The 15665-nt window shown below is 38.9% G+C and overlaps 5 protein-coding genes and 3 non-coding genes across 10 annotated transcripts; 3 read left to right on the top strand and 5 right to left on the bottom strand.

Annotated features, from left to right (window-relative positions):
- Nucleotides 1-588: 588 nt before the first annotated feature.
- Nucleotides 589-1790, top strand: LOC111799207 (60S ribosomal protein L31-like). The gene is made up of 3 exons (XM_023682652.1): nucleotides 589-714; nucleotides 904-1007; nucleotides 1358-1790. Exons 2-3 carry the CDS (start codon nucleotides 925-927, stop codon nucleotides 1635-1637), a joined length of 363 nt encoding a protein of 120 aa, XP_023538420.1. The 5' UTR covers nucleotides 589-714; nucleotides 904-924; the 3' UTR covers nucleotides 1638-1790.
- A 115-nt stretch (nucleotides 1791-1905) lies between these two features.
- On the bottom strand, nucleotides 1906-3934 carry LOC111799206 (60S ribosomal protein L28-2-like). Its single transcript, XM_023682651.1, has 4 exons — nucleotides 3844-3934; nucleotides 3560-3707; nucleotides 3202-3365; nucleotides 1906-2233 (listed from the first exon to the last, which is right to left on the bottom strand). Exons 2-4 carry the CDS (start codon nucleotides 3705-3707, stop codon nucleotides 2144-2146), a joined length of 402 nt encoding a protein of 133 aa, XP_023538419.1. The 5' UTR covers nucleotides 3844-3934; the 3' UTR covers nucleotides 1906-2143.
- On the bottom strand, nucleotides 2467-2560 carry LOC111799342. The gene has a single exon (XR_002815811.1). It is a non-coding gene; the product is annotated as a small nucleolar RNA R24 (small nucleolar RNA).
- LOC111799344 lies at nucleotides 2745-2836 on the bottom strand. The gene has a single exon (XR_002815814.1). It is a non-coding gene; the product is annotated as a small nucleolar RNA R24 (small nucleolar RNA).
- Nucleotides 2915-3009, bottom strand: LOC111799343. The gene has a single exon (XR_002815813.1). It is a non-coding gene; the product is annotated as a small nucleolar RNA R24 (small nucleolar RNA).
- A 770-nt stretch (nucleotides 3935-4704) lies between the features above and the next one.
- On the top strand, nucleotides 4705-6348 carry LOC111799058 (probable polyamine oxidase 5). The gene has a single exon (XM_023682450.1). The coding sequence runs from the start codon at nucleotides 4705-4707 to the stop codon at nucleotides 6280-6282; it is 1578 nt and encodes a 525-aa protein (XP_023538218.1). The 3' UTR covers nucleotides 6283-6348.
- Nucleotides 6349-6880: 532 nt separating this feature from the next.
- LOC111798350 lies at nucleotides 6881-11013 on the top strand. 3 transcript variants are annotated; one of them, XM_023681433.1, is made up of 12 exons: nucleotides 6881-7130; nucleotides 7226-7279; nucleotides 7365-7416; nucleotides 7514-7587; nucleotides 7680-7810; nucleotides 8453-8558; nucleotides 8711-8847; nucleotides 8952-9167; nucleotides 9261-9791; nucleotides 10211-10321; nucleotides 10491-10559; nucleotides 10694-11013. In XM_023681433.1, the coding sequence occupies exons 1-12, from the start codon at nucleotides 7106-7108 to the stop codon at nucleotides 10697-10699; spliced, it is 1512 nt and encodes a 503-aa protein (XP_023537201.1). In that variant the 5' UTR covers nucleotides 6881-7105; the 3' UTR covers nucleotides 10700-11013. The 3 variants fall into 3 exon arrangements, with proteins under 3 accessions (XP_023537201.1, XP_023537202.1, XP_023537203.1); XM_023681434.1 differs by having other exon boundaries at nucleotides 10214-10321; XM_023681435.1 differs by lacking the exons at nucleotides 6881-7130; nucleotides 7226-7279 and having other exon boundaries at nucleotides 7688-7810.
- Nucleotides 11014-11213: 200 nt separating this feature from the next.
- On the bottom strand, nucleotides 11214-15598 carry LOC111798352 (enhanced ethylene response protein 5). Its single transcript, XM_023681437.1, has 13 exons — nucleotides 15305-15598; nucleotides 15080-15216; nucleotides 14893-14986; nucleotides 14733-14822; nucleotides 14564-14629; nucleotides 14167-14256; nucleotides 13985-14041; nucleotides 13745-13806; nucleotides 12231-12318; nucleotides 12030-12106; nucleotides 11871-11945; nucleotides 11640-11745; nucleotides 11214-11560 (listed from the first exon to the last, which is right to left on the bottom strand). Exons 1-13 carry the CDS (start codon nucleotides 15584-15586, stop codon nucleotides 11429-11431), a joined length of 1356 nt encoding a protein of 451 aa, XP_023537205.1. The 5' UTR covers nucleotides 15587-15598; the 3' UTR covers nucleotides 11214-11428.
- Between the last annotated feature and the right edge of the window lie 67 nt (nucleotides 15599-15665).

Below are 15665 nucleotides of genomic sequence, written 5' to 3' on the forward strand. Positions count from 1 at the left end.
CCATGTTTTAGAAAGCCCGGCCCAATTATACCTTATCGATTCACATTTAGGCCCAAAACTGGACGAAAGCCCATGTTTTATAGGCCCAGCCCAATTATACCATAAGGATCCGTTTTGAGGGCCGAACTGGACGAAAGCCCATGTTTAAAAAGTCTGGCCCAATTATACCTTATCGATCCTTTTTCGGCCCAAATTGGACGAAAGCCCATGTTTTAAAAGCCCAGTCCAATTATACAATAACGATCTGTTTTGAGGCCCAAACGGGAGGAAAGCCCATGTTTAAAAAGCCCGGCCCAAACTTGTCGAAAGCCCATGTCTAAAAAGCTTGGTCCAATTATACAATGACGATCTGTTTTGTGGCCCAAACTGGATGAAAGCCCTTGTTTTGAAATTCCGGCCCAATTATACCTTATCGAGGCCCAAACTGGACGAAAGCCCATGTTTGAAAGGCCCGCGCAATTAAAGCTTATCGATCCATATTGAGGCCCAAACTGGACGAAAGCCCATGTTTTGAAAGCGTAGCCCAATAATGCCTTATAAAACCTAGCCTATTTTGGGGCCCAAACTCGACGAAACGATTGTGGGTAAATTTTGATACGGCTTATTCACAAAATCCATGGACCAAACCTCTATATAAATTTCAGATTAGGGTTTTTTTTGTGCTCTCGAAGATCATCTCTTTCGTTGGAGGCCACTTTTCGCGCCGATCGCCAGGTCTTACTCTAAACCCTGAAGATGTCTCCTCAGTTGCTTAATTCTTTGTTTCCGCTTGTCTTAAACTTTGGACGTTTGAAATCGGCAACAGTTATCCTTTTCATTTCATTTTTGGTTTTGCTGAGATCTCCGATGCTTATGAATCCGATGCCTATAGTGCAGTTCTGATCACAAGTTTATCGTCTACAGGTGTTTTAGTTGAGATTTAAAATGGTGGAGAAGACCAAAGGCAGAAAGGAGGAGGTAGTTACCAGAGAGTACACCATTAACCTTCACAAGCGCCTTCATGGCTGGTACGTTCATTTTAGCCGCCCTTCTAAGTTCTAAGAATTCATCTAGATTTTATTGGATTGGTATTAGTTCAGTGTTTATTTCCGACTATCGATTGCAATGTGAGGTTTGAGATTTAGGTATTGGCTGAGGAAAGGATAACTTATATGTTACAACCATTGTCTTGTTAGTTTCTTCTTGAATTCGTTCCCATGATGTGCATTTCTCTGACTGCCTCATTGCTATATTTAGAGACATAGAGCATGGTTGGGGGATTGGTTTTGATACCATTTGTTCATGTTAGAGAACTAACATGAATTTCCATTTAATTTGTTTGTTACTCATCAGCCCTTGCTGCTTGTGAAATGAACAGCACCTTTAAGAAGAAGGCCCCAAAGGCCATCAAGGAGATCAGGAGATTTGCTGAGAAGGCTATGGGAACAAAGGATGTGAGAGTGGATGTGAAGCTGAACAAGCATATCTGGAGCAGGGGAATCAGGAGTGTGCCTAGAAGAATCAGAGTTCGCATTGCTCGCAAGAGGAACGATGATGAAGATGCCAAGGAAGAGTTGTACTCCCTCGTTACCGTTTCAGAAATCTCTGCTGACGGACTGAAGGGACTCGGGACCAAAGTCATTGAGGAAGATGATTGAATTGTCTTTGTTTTTGTTTTCAAGATGAGATCAGGTTGTAGTTTTGATCTGTTTAATGGAAGGAGACGATCATATTTAATTGAAGTTACCTATTAACTTACCTTACCGTTCCTGGTCTTATAAACTATTGAATTCAAATGTTTTGGGTTACTACACTGAGCCTTCTAGTTATTAGTGGAAGAGAGCTTATTTGGTATGTGAAAAGTCATTAGGGTATTATTGGATGATGTAAGAGAAAGAATTTGATCATCATAAACCTTCAAGGATCTCTGTAGGGAACAAATTTTTTGCTGTTGAATCAAACAATGTTTCATATTTAAACTAATCCTTTCAAGGCTACACTGAAAATAACAAAAAAAAAAGAAATGGGATGGTCAAAGATCCTAAATTTCAAGTAGGGTACATAAGAATTTAAAATTAAAGGAAAAAAAAGTTGTAATAGTGGAAGAATGAAAACCCTTATAAGCCATTGATTCACTTCCTCTTCTTCACACCAGACTTGGAAATTAAATGGGATGGTCAAAGATCCTATGAACTGCGCTTAGTTTTGCAAGGGCAGCGTTCTTCAAGTCTGGGCGGTAGTAATTGTCAGCCACCTGCATACCATCCAAACAAGTTCACTCCTCACTGAACCATCCAATCTGATGCATACCATCCAACAAGTTCTTTCATCTTTTCATCATAAAAGTTTGGTTGTTCATTATTACTCAGATAAGACAAATTTAGAAAATTTTAGTTTGAGGCAATCAGAAAATTTTATTACTCAGGTCTTCACGGGTAGAGTTAGAATTAAGATCCCAACCAACATCATATCTACTATATTTAAATTGATGCTCAGAAGCCAAGCGTAACAAACAGATTTCATTGAAGATGCCACTACAAAAGTGACACCTTCTTACATGTTAGCAGCTCATCATCGCATTAACAGTTAAGTTTAAGCCCATCCCCCTAGTTTTTCCTAAACTTTCTGGGGCAGAATGATATATGATTTTAATCTAAGTTGAGGAAAATTACGTGAAGAAAAGATTTGAGGCATATACAATCAGCAGAGTTCAATCAAGCAAAGAAAATAAAAGACAGAAGATGATTGCAGCAAAGAGGAGAGTTGAGGCTCAGAAGCCAAGCGTACCAAATAAATTTCATTGAAGATGGCACTACAAAAGGGACCTTCTTAGATGTTAACAGGTTATGATCGCACCAACAGTTTTAAACGTTCTTGGTGAGTTCAACGAGCTAAAATGAGAGATTCAAACTTGACTTTTGGAACGATGGAAAATTGTGCTAAGAAGACAGGCATAACAAATATATTTCATCAAAGATACAACTACAAAAGTGACCCTTTCTAACATGTTAGCTTTCTTGTCACTGTAACAGTGCAATTCAGTTCAATTACGATCTCTAAAAAACTACAAAACTGAAAATCATTATTGGCAGCTTCTTAATAGCATAATAATTCCCTGATTAACCAAGCACGACCAATGATAAATGCAGGCAGAATCAACAAACATCCAATATTGAATTACATCTGAGTGGGCATCAATTAAAAAATGAAGTGGAGAGTTACCTGATTAGTCACAGTCTTAACCATGCGAGGAAATTCCTTCCTCGTAATTGACTTGTGGAGCAAACTCGCGGGTTTATTCTGCTTCTTCGTCTTTGTTGTCGCTATCAATATTGACAAATCCTTGCCCCCTGCCTGAATGGTCAATGTCTTACGGTTCGCTAAGCCTGAAAGAGTCCCCAAAAACATTCCATAACGCAAATAAAATAAGATAAATCCTCCAAACACTTTATAAGAACTAAAACAAGATTCAATGACCATTCCGGAAGGAAATGTGCAGAACAAAAAATGGCAGCCGATTCCTCATATTTTCCTCAAGTTCAAACGATTATACTTAACAAGTAAAAGATGTTTTTCTTACCGGAATGCTTGTAGGAGTTGAGATTGTAGAGGTTGTTTGGCTCTTTGCTGAATTGAACACCAACATTGCCTCTGCCAAACTCTTTAACGAGGAAAGAGCTGTTTTTCTTCACGATTTCCCACACCAACTGCCCCGGAACGTTCGCCATCTACAAAAGTAACGGAAATCAGCAACAAAAGTAAGGATGCAGTTGATATAAGATACACAAAAATGGGAAAAACCAGATTGAAGATGATGAAATTGAAAGAAAGAAGAAGATCTGAAAGGTGGAAGAAGAAGCGGACCTGCGCTGCAACAAGTCGAAGAGAGTACGCAGGTTGAGCCAGCCGCTTACAAGAATCCAACCGATTTTATATACTGAAAATTTTAAAACCCTAAATCGAAAACTGTAAAAATAAGAGATATAAACTTCCCATTTTCCTTTCTTCTCAAAAAAATAAAATAAAATAATAATAATAACAATAATAATATATATAAATTATTCAAACATTTGGCTTATTATGTCTTATTTGAAATATTCTAAAAAATTAACCTAAAAGTATATTTTAAAATATATTAAGACATAAAATGAAAAGATGTAGACTTGAAATCCATTTTTTAAGATTTTTCTTACCATTATGATGCATTAAATTAGAACGGAATGACGTGTCATCAATTCAATCAAGAGGGTTGAATTTCACGGTAGAATAGACGTGTAGTCTCACTGTGCATAAAGTAAATTAACCAGTGTAGTACATAAATTGTCACGGCCTGTTAAAGTGTCATTAGTAATATTCTAAATCTCAGTGTCCTTAATTTATTTGTTTTTATTTTACTCACATATATATTAATTACCTAGATTTTAATTTAGTTTATATCGAACAAATTGACGTCTTAATTTAAAATTAAAATTAAAATTAAAATGTAGACTTTGAGACATTCCTAATGACAAATCTTAATTTAATATGCTTAGCTCCAAACTAGTGTTAGGTATTAATGTGCTTTGCCTAGAAACATCATTGGGTTAATAAAGATTATAATAAAAGCACCATTCTTGACCTTTTATTTTTTAAATAATAAAAATAATATTACAAATACCTTCATGGAGTCGGTGACTCATTTTTCTCACCCACATCTCTTTTTCTCCTTGATTGCAGTTTGAGAACATGGTGGAGAAGAAGGCGAAAATTGTGATTATAGGCGCCGGAATGGCGGGACTCACGGCGGCGAATAAGCTCTTCAGTGCCCCCGGTACGGAGGATTTGTTCGATATCTCCGTCGTGGAGGGCGGCGGAAGAATCGGCGGCCGAATCAACACGGTGGAGTTCATGGGCCAGAAAATAGAGATGGGTGCCACGTGGATCCACGGCATCTGCGGCAGCCCAATTCATGAAATCGCCGATCAAATCAACGCCCTTCATTCTGACCAGCCATGGGAGTTCATGAACGGCTGGTCCGGCCACTCTACTACCGTCGCAGAAGGTGGCGTCGAGATCTCGCCGGCCATCATCGACCCCGTTTCCTCTCTCTTCAAGAACCTCATTGATTTCTCTCAGGGAAAAATCGCCGGCGACTCTGACTTTCTCCGGCAAGCAAAGTCCGACAAGCTCAGTATCGGAGCTTATCTCCGGCGAGGCCTTGATTCGTACTTGATTTCTGAAAAGGGCGAAATCGAGTTCAATGAGTGTAAAGGATGGAACCAAAAATCCCTCGAGGAAGCCATTTTCGCCATGTATGAAAACATCCAAAGAACTTACACCTCCGCCGGAGAGCTCTCGACGGTGGATCTCGTTGCGGAAAGTGAGTACCAAGTGTTCCCCGGCGATGAAATCGCCATCCCCAAAGGCTATTCGACCGTAATCCAATCACTCGCCTCTGTTCTTCCTCCTGGTTTAGTCCAATTGGGCAAAAATGTCACCAAAATCGAATGGCACCCCGAACCAGACGCCCAGGATGTTTCAACGCCGGTGAGAATCCATTTTTCCGACGGGTCCGACATATACGCCGATCACGTAATCGTCACCGTTTCACTCGGAGTCCTCAAGGCTGGAACTCAACAAGAATCCGGTATGTTTGATCCGCCGTTGCCGTCGTTCAAAACAGAGGCGATTTCCCGGCTCGGATTTGGTGTCGTTAACAAGCTGTTTCTCCAGCTAGCTCCGACCACCAACGACGGCGAAGAATTGAAGAGTACCAACAAATCACCTCGCCTGAATTTCGTTTTCCACCGGCCGGATTCGGAATTTCGACGGAAAAAAATCCCATGGTGGATAAGAAAAACCAGTTTCCTCCGACCAATCTACCAAAATTCGTCAATATTATTGTCCTGGTTCGCCGGAGAAGAAGCTCTTCACATGGAAAAACTCAACGACGAAGAAGTCATCAATGGAGTTTCAACAACCATCAGTAACTTCCAAATTCCGAATTCAGAATCAGATTGCAACGACTTCGAAGCAAATTCGAAGGGGAGCGTTAAATTCAGTAAAGTATTGAAGAGCCAATGGGGCAGCGATCCTCTGTTTCAGGGTTCATACTCATACATTGCAGTGGGATCAAGCGGGGAAGATTTGGACGCCATGGCAGAGCCATTACCAAGAACAGAGGAATCTCCAAAAGCTCCATTACTTCAGATTCTGTTTGCAGGTGAAGCAACTCACAGAAGCCATTATTCCACAACACATGGAGCTTATTTCAGTGGCCTTAGAGAGGCCAATAGGCTGCTTCACCATTACAATTGCATTTGAATTTTCTGAAGAAAAAAAAGTCTTTTGTTTTATGTTCTATAATTATCTAACTATTAGATGAATATGAGATATTGTCCACTTTGAACATAAATGAAGATAACATTTTTTTATTATAAACTCACTACGTGGGACTTTCATCCAACACTTCCCCTCGAACAAAGTATGTCTCCCCTTAATCGAGATTCGGCTCATTTTTCTTTTAGAGTCCTAGTCATTTTTTACTATGCTTTCGAGGCGGGAGGCTCGACTCCTTTTCATTTGGAGTCTTAGTTTGTTTTTTTACTGTGTCTTCGAAGCTCACAATACTTTGTTTAACATTTAGAGGATTCTATTGACATGACTGAGCATGACTCTGTGATATTGAATGACAGTGACCTATATGGATCACAACTTCATCAACCAGAAAATCATAAGTTTGGTAACAAAAAAATAATATCATAGGTGATAAGAAGTCTCTGCTGTAATAATTTTGGATGGGCCAACGGCCCATGAAAGGCAGGTTCATATGGCTTTACGGCCCACAAAAAAAATGACCAATATATATGTGTGTGTATATATATATTTTTTAATTCAATCAGTGAGAGAAAGCGAGGAGCCAGGGAGAAGAATGAGACAAAACCATAATTTTGGCGCCATAGCATTTGGGGCTGTTACTGAACCGATTTGCTTACGAAGCTCGAGCTGCCCCACACTCCGCTGATTCCTTTGCTCATCGCCAACCATTTTCCATCCTAAAAATTTCTCGACTCCAAATTTCTGTTTTCATGTAAAATTACCATAATTCAATCATTTCTCTTCTTCGTGTTTCTGAGTTGCCTCAATCATGCCGGGAACCATCCGAGTTTCTGGTAATTCTTTCGCATTTTTCGTCTTTAATCGATCAGTTTCTGATTTGTCGATCCTATCCTTATTCTTCTTCGTGGTTGATTTTGTTTTGTTTCAGTTCTGGAGTTCATGGACCTACCTGAGCTCTTGCCTTTGCCAATTTTGATTAAGAGTACGCAAATCAGTTGTTCTTTTGCTGTGTGTTTGATTTTTGGTTTTCGTTGTTTTCATTCTGGAATGGTTTCGTTTCACTGCAGTTTCCATGGGAAAAAGACAGTATGAAACATCGGAGAAAGGAGATTTCTCATTGTAATGACCAATGCCTCTGTAATTTAAGATGTTCATCTTCTTCTTGTTCTGGTTTTTGTGTTTTTAATTGTGGATTATGGTGTTTTGGTGTATATAGTCCATTGACGACGCTTCGAGATGATGTGATTCTTGTAATTCATGATGCTGGAGGGAATGAGGTATCACGTGCAGGTTTGTTCAAGGAATTTGCTGTTGAAATTGATTAGGTTATTTTAGCAAAACGAGGCTGATTGTGATTGGAATGGTTTTTTCTGGGGGGGAAGGTGTTCAGGCGAAATCAATAGTCGAGAAGGGTTACTGGGATGATCTTTTTCCTCTTGAAGGAGGAGGCCGTGTGCATTTGAAGTTCCAGTTTGCTCTTAGTGAAGATGATCGCAGTCGAATTCGAACAATGGTATTCGCTTCAAACCTTATTTTTCTCCTCATTAATCTCAATTTCTTTACTGAATTCCACATAGTTTATTCATTGTAATGGTAAACTGGACCGCTAGTAAATATGGTCCTTTTTAGGTTTTCCATTCGGGCTTCCCCTCAAGGTTTCAAAATGCGTATGCTAGGGAGAGGTTTTCACACCTTAAAAAAAAAAAAGCTTCGTTTTCCTCCCAACCGATGTAGAATCTCACAATCCACCCCCCCTTCGGAGCTCAATATCCTTAGTGGCACACCGCCTCGTGTCCACTCCCTTTTAGAGCTTAATCTCTTCGCTGGACATCGGTCGGTGTCTGGCATTTGTAACAGCCCAAGCCCACTGCTAGCAAATATTGTTCTTTTTGGGCTTTCCCTTTCGGGTTTCTCCTCAAGGTTTTTAAAACGCGTTTGCTAGGGAGAGATTTTCACTCTTATAAAGAATGTTTCGTTCTCCCTCCCAAATCGATGTGAGATCTCTCACATAAACTCTTCCCTTTGAGTCGTGTTATGATAATCATTGAGCTTGCTTCACTCTCTTGCATGCTTCATTTGACATTTTGAGATCTCTGCATGATAACTTGAATCACTTTAGTTGTTTCTTGATATCATCTCTACCTTTTTCACATAGAGAGAAACCGCTATGAGAAGAAAACAAGTTGAGCGTCAAGATAGAAATCTCAATAGCTCTGGAAGCAGCCTTGCTTCATCTTTTTACCTCAACCCCGAGCTCTCAGGTCAGATCCTGCTCTGGCAAAAACAAATAAGGCCAGAATCTGAATACTTTATGGTTATTAAGTAGTATGATTTTCTAGTTGTAAAGTTTTCTTTACATTGGTGTTTTTTGAAAGGTTTTTTCTTGATTTTCTGAGTGCTCCGTCTTCTCAAGATTCCCAAAAATGTCTTCTCCAAGTTGGAGATCTAAGTGCTAAAGAAGCGGCTCATCAATCTTCATCAGCATCAACTGAAGATATCCCTGATGACAAGCCGGTTACTGAAAAAACAAACGACACTCGGCTCGATCAGGTTGAACGACTTTCAGTTGAGGTCTAATGAATCTGTAGAGCAATTTCTTGCTAAGTTCTAAAACTTGTTTTAAGATTTTGATGGGTGTTTTTTATTCGTTTTAGAATGATGCAGACACAAATGAGGCTAAGCCATCAGCAATTCCCCATGTAAACAAACCTTCACCTATCATTCGTTCAGAAAAAAAAATCTTCCGTTCTCAAGGCTCAGAGTTATCCAGATCTCCAGCAAAAGATGAAAAGAAGACCGGTTCTACAGACAGGAAAACTCCCAGCATGGTGAAAAATGTAATAAGTGCCTTTGAAAGTAACTTGACACAGGTAGGTGATGCTTTATAATATCATATGATTCCTTTCATAGGCTGTTTGCTTGAGTATGCTATTGTTTGAATCACATTTTGGTTTCTACATCAGGATACAACACCTCGCATTAAACCTACCCTAAGAAGTACTCAAATCGGTGTGGTAGAAAAGCAAACATCTCTAAAAGTTTATCAGTCGAAGGAAGGAACGACAATAGACCGTCCTCTTGCACGGGAGTTGACCCATGATTTCAAGCAAAATGAACAGAAACGGAAATTCATCGAGGCTTCAGATGGGACTAAATTATCTGAGGACGCTCGGCAATCGCTTAAGTTGAAAGGGAAGAAGAATCAAGTTGGAGGAGAAAATTTGAGGGAAAAGGATCAAATGAATAAGAAGCATGATGATATAGATGCAAAGAATGATGGATCTTATAAAAAATCAATGCCTGAGAAGCCAGACTATGTCAAAGATGAACAGTTTTCTTCCAAAAGGTCTGGTGGCTGGATATTTCCAGATGATAGAAGACGGCTGTGTGTCACAACTGGTGGTGGTGGTAATCAGATGCTAGAAGATATGGTTGGAGGTCGCACTAGCTATACATTTAGCCGTAAAGTGGAAATGAAGATTTCCACGGAAGAGGCAAGTCTGGTTTAAGCAGCTTTGTTCTCAATTTAGTTTCTTAAAACTATGCATTGAGATCCCATGTTCCAGGTTGGTTTGGAGAGGGGAACGTAGCATTCCTTATAAGGATGTGGAAACCTCTCCCTAGGAGATGCGTTTTAAAACTATGAGACTGACGGCATACGTAACAGGGCAAAACAAACAATATCTGTTAGTGGTGGCCTAGGCTGTTACTAACTTGAGCTTCTTGGCAATCGATTGATCAAATCGAGCACCTTAAATTTCTTGACCATCTTGTGATTAACTCTTCATTTAAAATTCTTCTTGACAACCTTGAATACTAGGAACTTGCCATAGAACCACAGCCATACTCTTAAATTTCTTGACCATCCTGTTATATCTTGCTTTTGACACCTTGCCTACACTTGCATTTGCAGAGTAGAAGGACCTCAGAAACGAGGGCAAATAGGGGGAAGCATGATCATCAAGAAATGATCAAACCAGAGAGTTCAGATGATGTAAAACCTTCTGAAGGACCACTTGCCAATGTAATTCCAAATTCTCTATGAGCCACATGTTGGTTTTTATCATCTAAACTGAGATTAATGGCTGATGAAAATTGTTCCAAGAGTTAAATCTTACATGTTTTAACCTTTTATTTTAAAATTAAAAATGACTAATTATTGATGTTCTGTGCTCCAAAATTCTCTTGTTTAGGCCTTCAAAATTGCAGTAATGATTGGATTTGGAACTCTTGTTCTCCTCACCAGACAAAGGAAAAAGAAGGTATGAGATAACTTCAGTAAATCTGTTTTTTTTTTTTTTTTTTTTTTTNGTTCAAGGATGGAGTTATGCTTACATAGAGCCTTCCTTCTGTTAACCAAGTCTGATACACATGGCTTTTATTCATGGGCGTGCAGAGATAAGCAGTTGGGTTATGGATCCGCACCAATTGTTTTCAAGGGATGTAAGCTTTTACTTCCATAAACAGCAACCCAGTTTTTCTTCCCCCATTCTTTTTTTATCTTCACCACATGCATATTAACTAATTTTAGTGTTCCGTACAGAATGTGTCATGAATGTACTTGTAATTCCTTTCTTCATCCCATTGTATAATTTTTGTTCTTATTTGAAATCAACCTTATATTCTGATGTTATTTAGCTTCATTGAGGTATCAAGACAATGTCTCCGCCCCCTTATGTCAAGACGATTATCGTAATATAAACCTCTGTGGTTCGATGTCGTAGGTTTCAGGTGTCACATGTTCCTAATAATTCAATGTTAATGTTTAAGGCATGTTATAGTTTAATTCATTTAATGCCATATTAGAGTGCAATAACGAGGACTTTTTCGAAATATAAAGAATAAAGATAGATGACGCTTTAATTCCTAAAATTCATAAGTATTTCAAAGGCTATCTTGAATGTAATGAATCTTTAAACCACTAATGAACAAATTTACTAAGCTTCTTAATTCTGCTCTGCACACCATTTTTGTCGTACAAGATGGTGTAGTTTTGATTCAAGTCTATCGTTTAAATATGTTCAAAGTCAAATAAGTGTTTAAGCAGAAGAGATCCAGAGAAATAAAACACTTCAAAGCTGCCACTATAAATAGACTAATGACTACAAAACAACCTTGTTAAGTTATTGGTTCATGAACCGACTGGTTTTCCATTTAGTCGAGGAAAAGGATCTTGTTTGCTTACCACTGCAACTTTACTCTTGTGGGCGAAGTACCCCTTCACAAGACCCTTATTTATGAGTATGGCCATGATGCACTCTACCTGCAAGTTTAAGGCATGTATGAGACAACACGGGTCGGTTTTCGACTATTACAACATTGAGCGACGGATAAACAAATACCTCATCAACGTCCATGTCTACTTCCAACCATTGTAAAGCTTTTACAATTACTTCTAATTTGATCTGGTGAGCTTTGTTTGGATCCTTTTGTCTTTGTATAAAGTAGCTGGAGAAAGTGTAGTGAATCAGAAATAATGAACAAATAGTGAGGAGGAGCCTCTTTAAGTCCGTAGATTCGTTTGAGCTATCCATCAACTAGAAGGACACAAAATACAAGAACGGTGAGCTTACATTTTCTTCACCAATCTTTGGTAAACTTGAAGTTCCAACTTCTCTAAGACGAGATAAACCCCTGATCTTAAGAACCTGATAAAACAAAGGAAACAACTTTGAGTATACATCCTCGGTCAAAATATTCTCACAGACAAAAAATTGAAAAAACAGGTTTACCGATCTTCGTGCTCTTGAAGAGCTTGTCGAAGAAGCCTCGGATCACCTCTTGTAAGAGATTGCACAACATTTCCATACTGCGAGAAGAACATTATTAGTAAGCTTTATGATGCATAAAAATCATTATGTTCTAGAAAGCTTCACAAGTAGCTTAAATAATTTAGGCTGAGAACATTTGTAATTTGTAAAATTTTGCCATACCTCAAAAAGGTTATACTTCTCGAGAAGCACCCTTGTAGGCAAGATGCCCATCGAAAGCTTCACAGGTATGAGATATTTTAATATCATTCTGTTCCAAAATTATTGCGACTTAGCATGGGTTAGACTTCCTTCAATTTCACAATCTACAGAGAACTACTCATGAAGTAACTAGATAATTGATAACCAAATGAATCAAAACAACTATATAATGATATGATAATAAGCCAAAGAATATTTTAACGGGCACAAACAATTAGTCAAGGATATGAAGTTATAATAACTATTACCATGAAAAACGAATGAGAAGACGAAGAACAGAGAGGAAAGCCAAGTCAGAAGCCAAGCAGATTACAAAGGTTCATCCAATAGTATAATAGTTGGAAGGAAAAACAGGCTTTCACCAAGCTCTAGAACCGTGGGGCCGAAGTATCTTCCTTCTCTATCACAGTAATGAATGTATTTTTGTCTTTGACCAAGCTCCAGAAATTTTCAGCAAATTAATAGTTGATGAAGATGTGCCTTTATGATTCCATTCTTCTTTGAATGACAGATACCATCCATGGATCAGAGCCATAGAGGGATGTTTAAGCTTAAATGACAGAGTTCCCAAGGGAAAAAAAAAAAACTTGAATTTCTATGGGTTGAAGTAGCAAGGCGTTATCATGGGAAGCGGTAGTGATGACATCATTAGAAAGAGGTCGAACTGAGAAGGAACCAGAAACGCCGAAGGAAGAAAACAAGTGGGAGACGGAAGCACACCCCCATACCTCAATATACTGAAAAAATCTTACAAAGTCCAAGTCCCAACATCCCCTAGAATCATTTACAGATAGAAAGATCCAAGCCCTAGGCAGGTAGTTCCATGTTTTTCTGCAATGTTCTTCCTGCAAGCTTACACCTGATACTAGAGGTTAAGAGCTCCATATACAATGCTTCACAGTTGAGGCCTGAATCTAAGGTGTGCAGCAATTTTATGTCCAGGATGGATGATTTCTCAAGGGCATTCATAATGTTGAAAAGATTAATAATCATGTTATTTCCTAAGAAAAGATGATGACCGGACAGGAGGCATCTCCCAAATTAAAACCACTGATTAAATTCTATGACAAACCATAGAGGGAGTGTAGGTCATCTTGTCATGAGCCCCTCCAGACTTTCCTCTTATATTGTGAGATCCCACATCGGTTAGGGAGGAGAACGAAACATTCTTTATAAGAGTGTGGAAACCCCTCCTTAGCAGATGCGTTTTAAAAACCTTGAGGGGAAGTTCAGAAGGGAAAGCCCAAAGAGGACAATATTTGCTAGCGGTGGGCTTGAGCAATTACATATATTCTTACACGAAGATGCACGAGCTGTTAATTTTCGAAAATATTAAATGTACCCTCTCATCAGCATATAGTTGTAAGATTTATCTATTTGAAGCATTCAGCCATAAATACAAAAGTATACTAAATAAATCACTCAATAATCTATTCATAATTGTCTAAGCAAAAGCAAGCACACCTGAGTCAAACCTTATATTAGCTTCTCTTTGAGGGTTGCAATGCATCAAGGCGTATGATAACTTCTGGTCAGCCTGAGATATCACAGAAGTGATTCAGTAAAAAATTGGTCGAGAAGAAAGGGAAAAAAGGCTTCACGTATTATTTATTCACAACATGGTAAGAAAAAATGATAAAACCATAGAACTACTAGCATTAATTGATCAATTTAGATTCCAAATCCGTAAATGATAAAGCCATAGAATTACTCACAGCAGGGAAATTCTCGTTGAAAACTTCCAGACGTCCTGTATAATACATGTAGGTCACCTAAATAACACATTTACTTTGGTCAGAACTTTTCAATATAAACCACGATGGCCGAACCATCCTGATGAAAGTACAGGATGATGACGATCCGGGGGGGAATAAAGACAACCAAAACCAATTCTGACCCTGTCTCTTTTAGGAAACTCCTCAAAGTCAAATATCCGAGCGGTTTCAATGCTCCTTATCACACTACGGCACAAGTGCACAGTACCAAGCTGCAATCAGATCAGTTACTTCATCATTATATAACTAGAGATACATAGAGTAAGCTAAGCATCAGATATGATTTTAAAAAGTTGCTATAAATCGTAATGTTTCAACTAAACAGAGATTTTCTCCAACTACGTTTCTCTAATTTCGATCGCAACAATACCCTGGCAGCTTGAATTTATTTGCCATTAATTCAAATACAATGGATAGTGTGCAGCAGGGAAAGTTAGGTACTTTTCGAAAACAATTGTTATCAAATCGGGGAAAAGAAATATCAAACTGAATCTGAAGATTATAGTAACAATTTCTTACCTTGAAGTATATCTTGAACAACTGACATGTCACATACAATGCTCCAACACGTTTAGGGCCTTTTCCCTAAAATACAATCAACAAATTTTATGTAAGCAAGAAAAATCCGCAAATCTGAAGTAACAATGCGGAAGATAACGTTATAAATTGTTTGAACAAAGAAACATACGGCAAGAACACCAAACACTTTCATAAGAAACGAGCCAGCTCCTTTCAACTTTTCTGGGGATTTTCCATTCGAAGCCAGCTCTCGGTCGGCCTGTGAATACAGAAGCCTAATTAACCAGTTAACGAACATATGAAATTCCAAATAAGACCTAAGATCATACCCTCTCTGCAATGATCCTAATCTCGTAAGCAACTACATACAATGCTTCCAACGCCCAAGCTGAATCCCAAGACCGAAATTCCTGAGTGAAAGCGCTGCAAAATTTCCGCCATTACAAGCACAATTACACGACTTCAAACTAAAAGTAAAGCATCAAAAATCAAGTAGATTGGAGGGGAAACAAATACTTGGCGGATTTTTCGAAAGCATGATAGGCATCAATCAAATTTCCAAGACGGTAACACTGCAATGCACGAAAGAAGTTCACCAATATATCTCCAAACTGAGAATATCTATCCGACTGTCTGATTAATCGATTGGCATCCTGTCAAAAACCAATCCTCAAACTTAAACTTCACCAATGATTAACAACGATGACGATTATCAGAGCTCTTGTAGACTTGAGACAGTACCTGGAAAACGTTGAGAGAGTCGGCGAGGGCGAGAAGATTGGGGGAATTGGAGGAGAGAGAAAGAAGAGATTTGAGAGAAGCTCCATCTTGAGACGCAACAGAGTCCGAAAATCGATTCAAGTACTCTGTAATTCTTCTATGTGCCTCTCCCATGCTCAGGTACGCCATTGCCGCCTCCCTCTCTGCTGCAATTCTCCAAGCCTTTCTTCTACGGTCCTGCTCCTTGCCTCTCTCTGTCAATTCTACGGCGACGCCAAACGGTGTCGTTTCCTGATTTCGCATCTGTTTTGATGATACTTTATTCTGGGCCTATTCGATTAGATCGGCCCATTAAAGTTAATTCGGGAGGCCGTTTTCCTTG

The sequence above is a fragment of the Cucurbita pepo genome, chromosome LG07, assembly GCF_002806865.2.
Source record: "Cucurbita pepo subsp. pepo cultivar mu-cu-16 chromosome LG07, ASM280686v2, whole genome shotgun sequence".
NCBI lineage: Eukaryota > Viridiplantae > Streptophyta > Magnoliopsida > Cucurbitales > Cucurbitaceae > Cucurbita > Cucurbita pepo.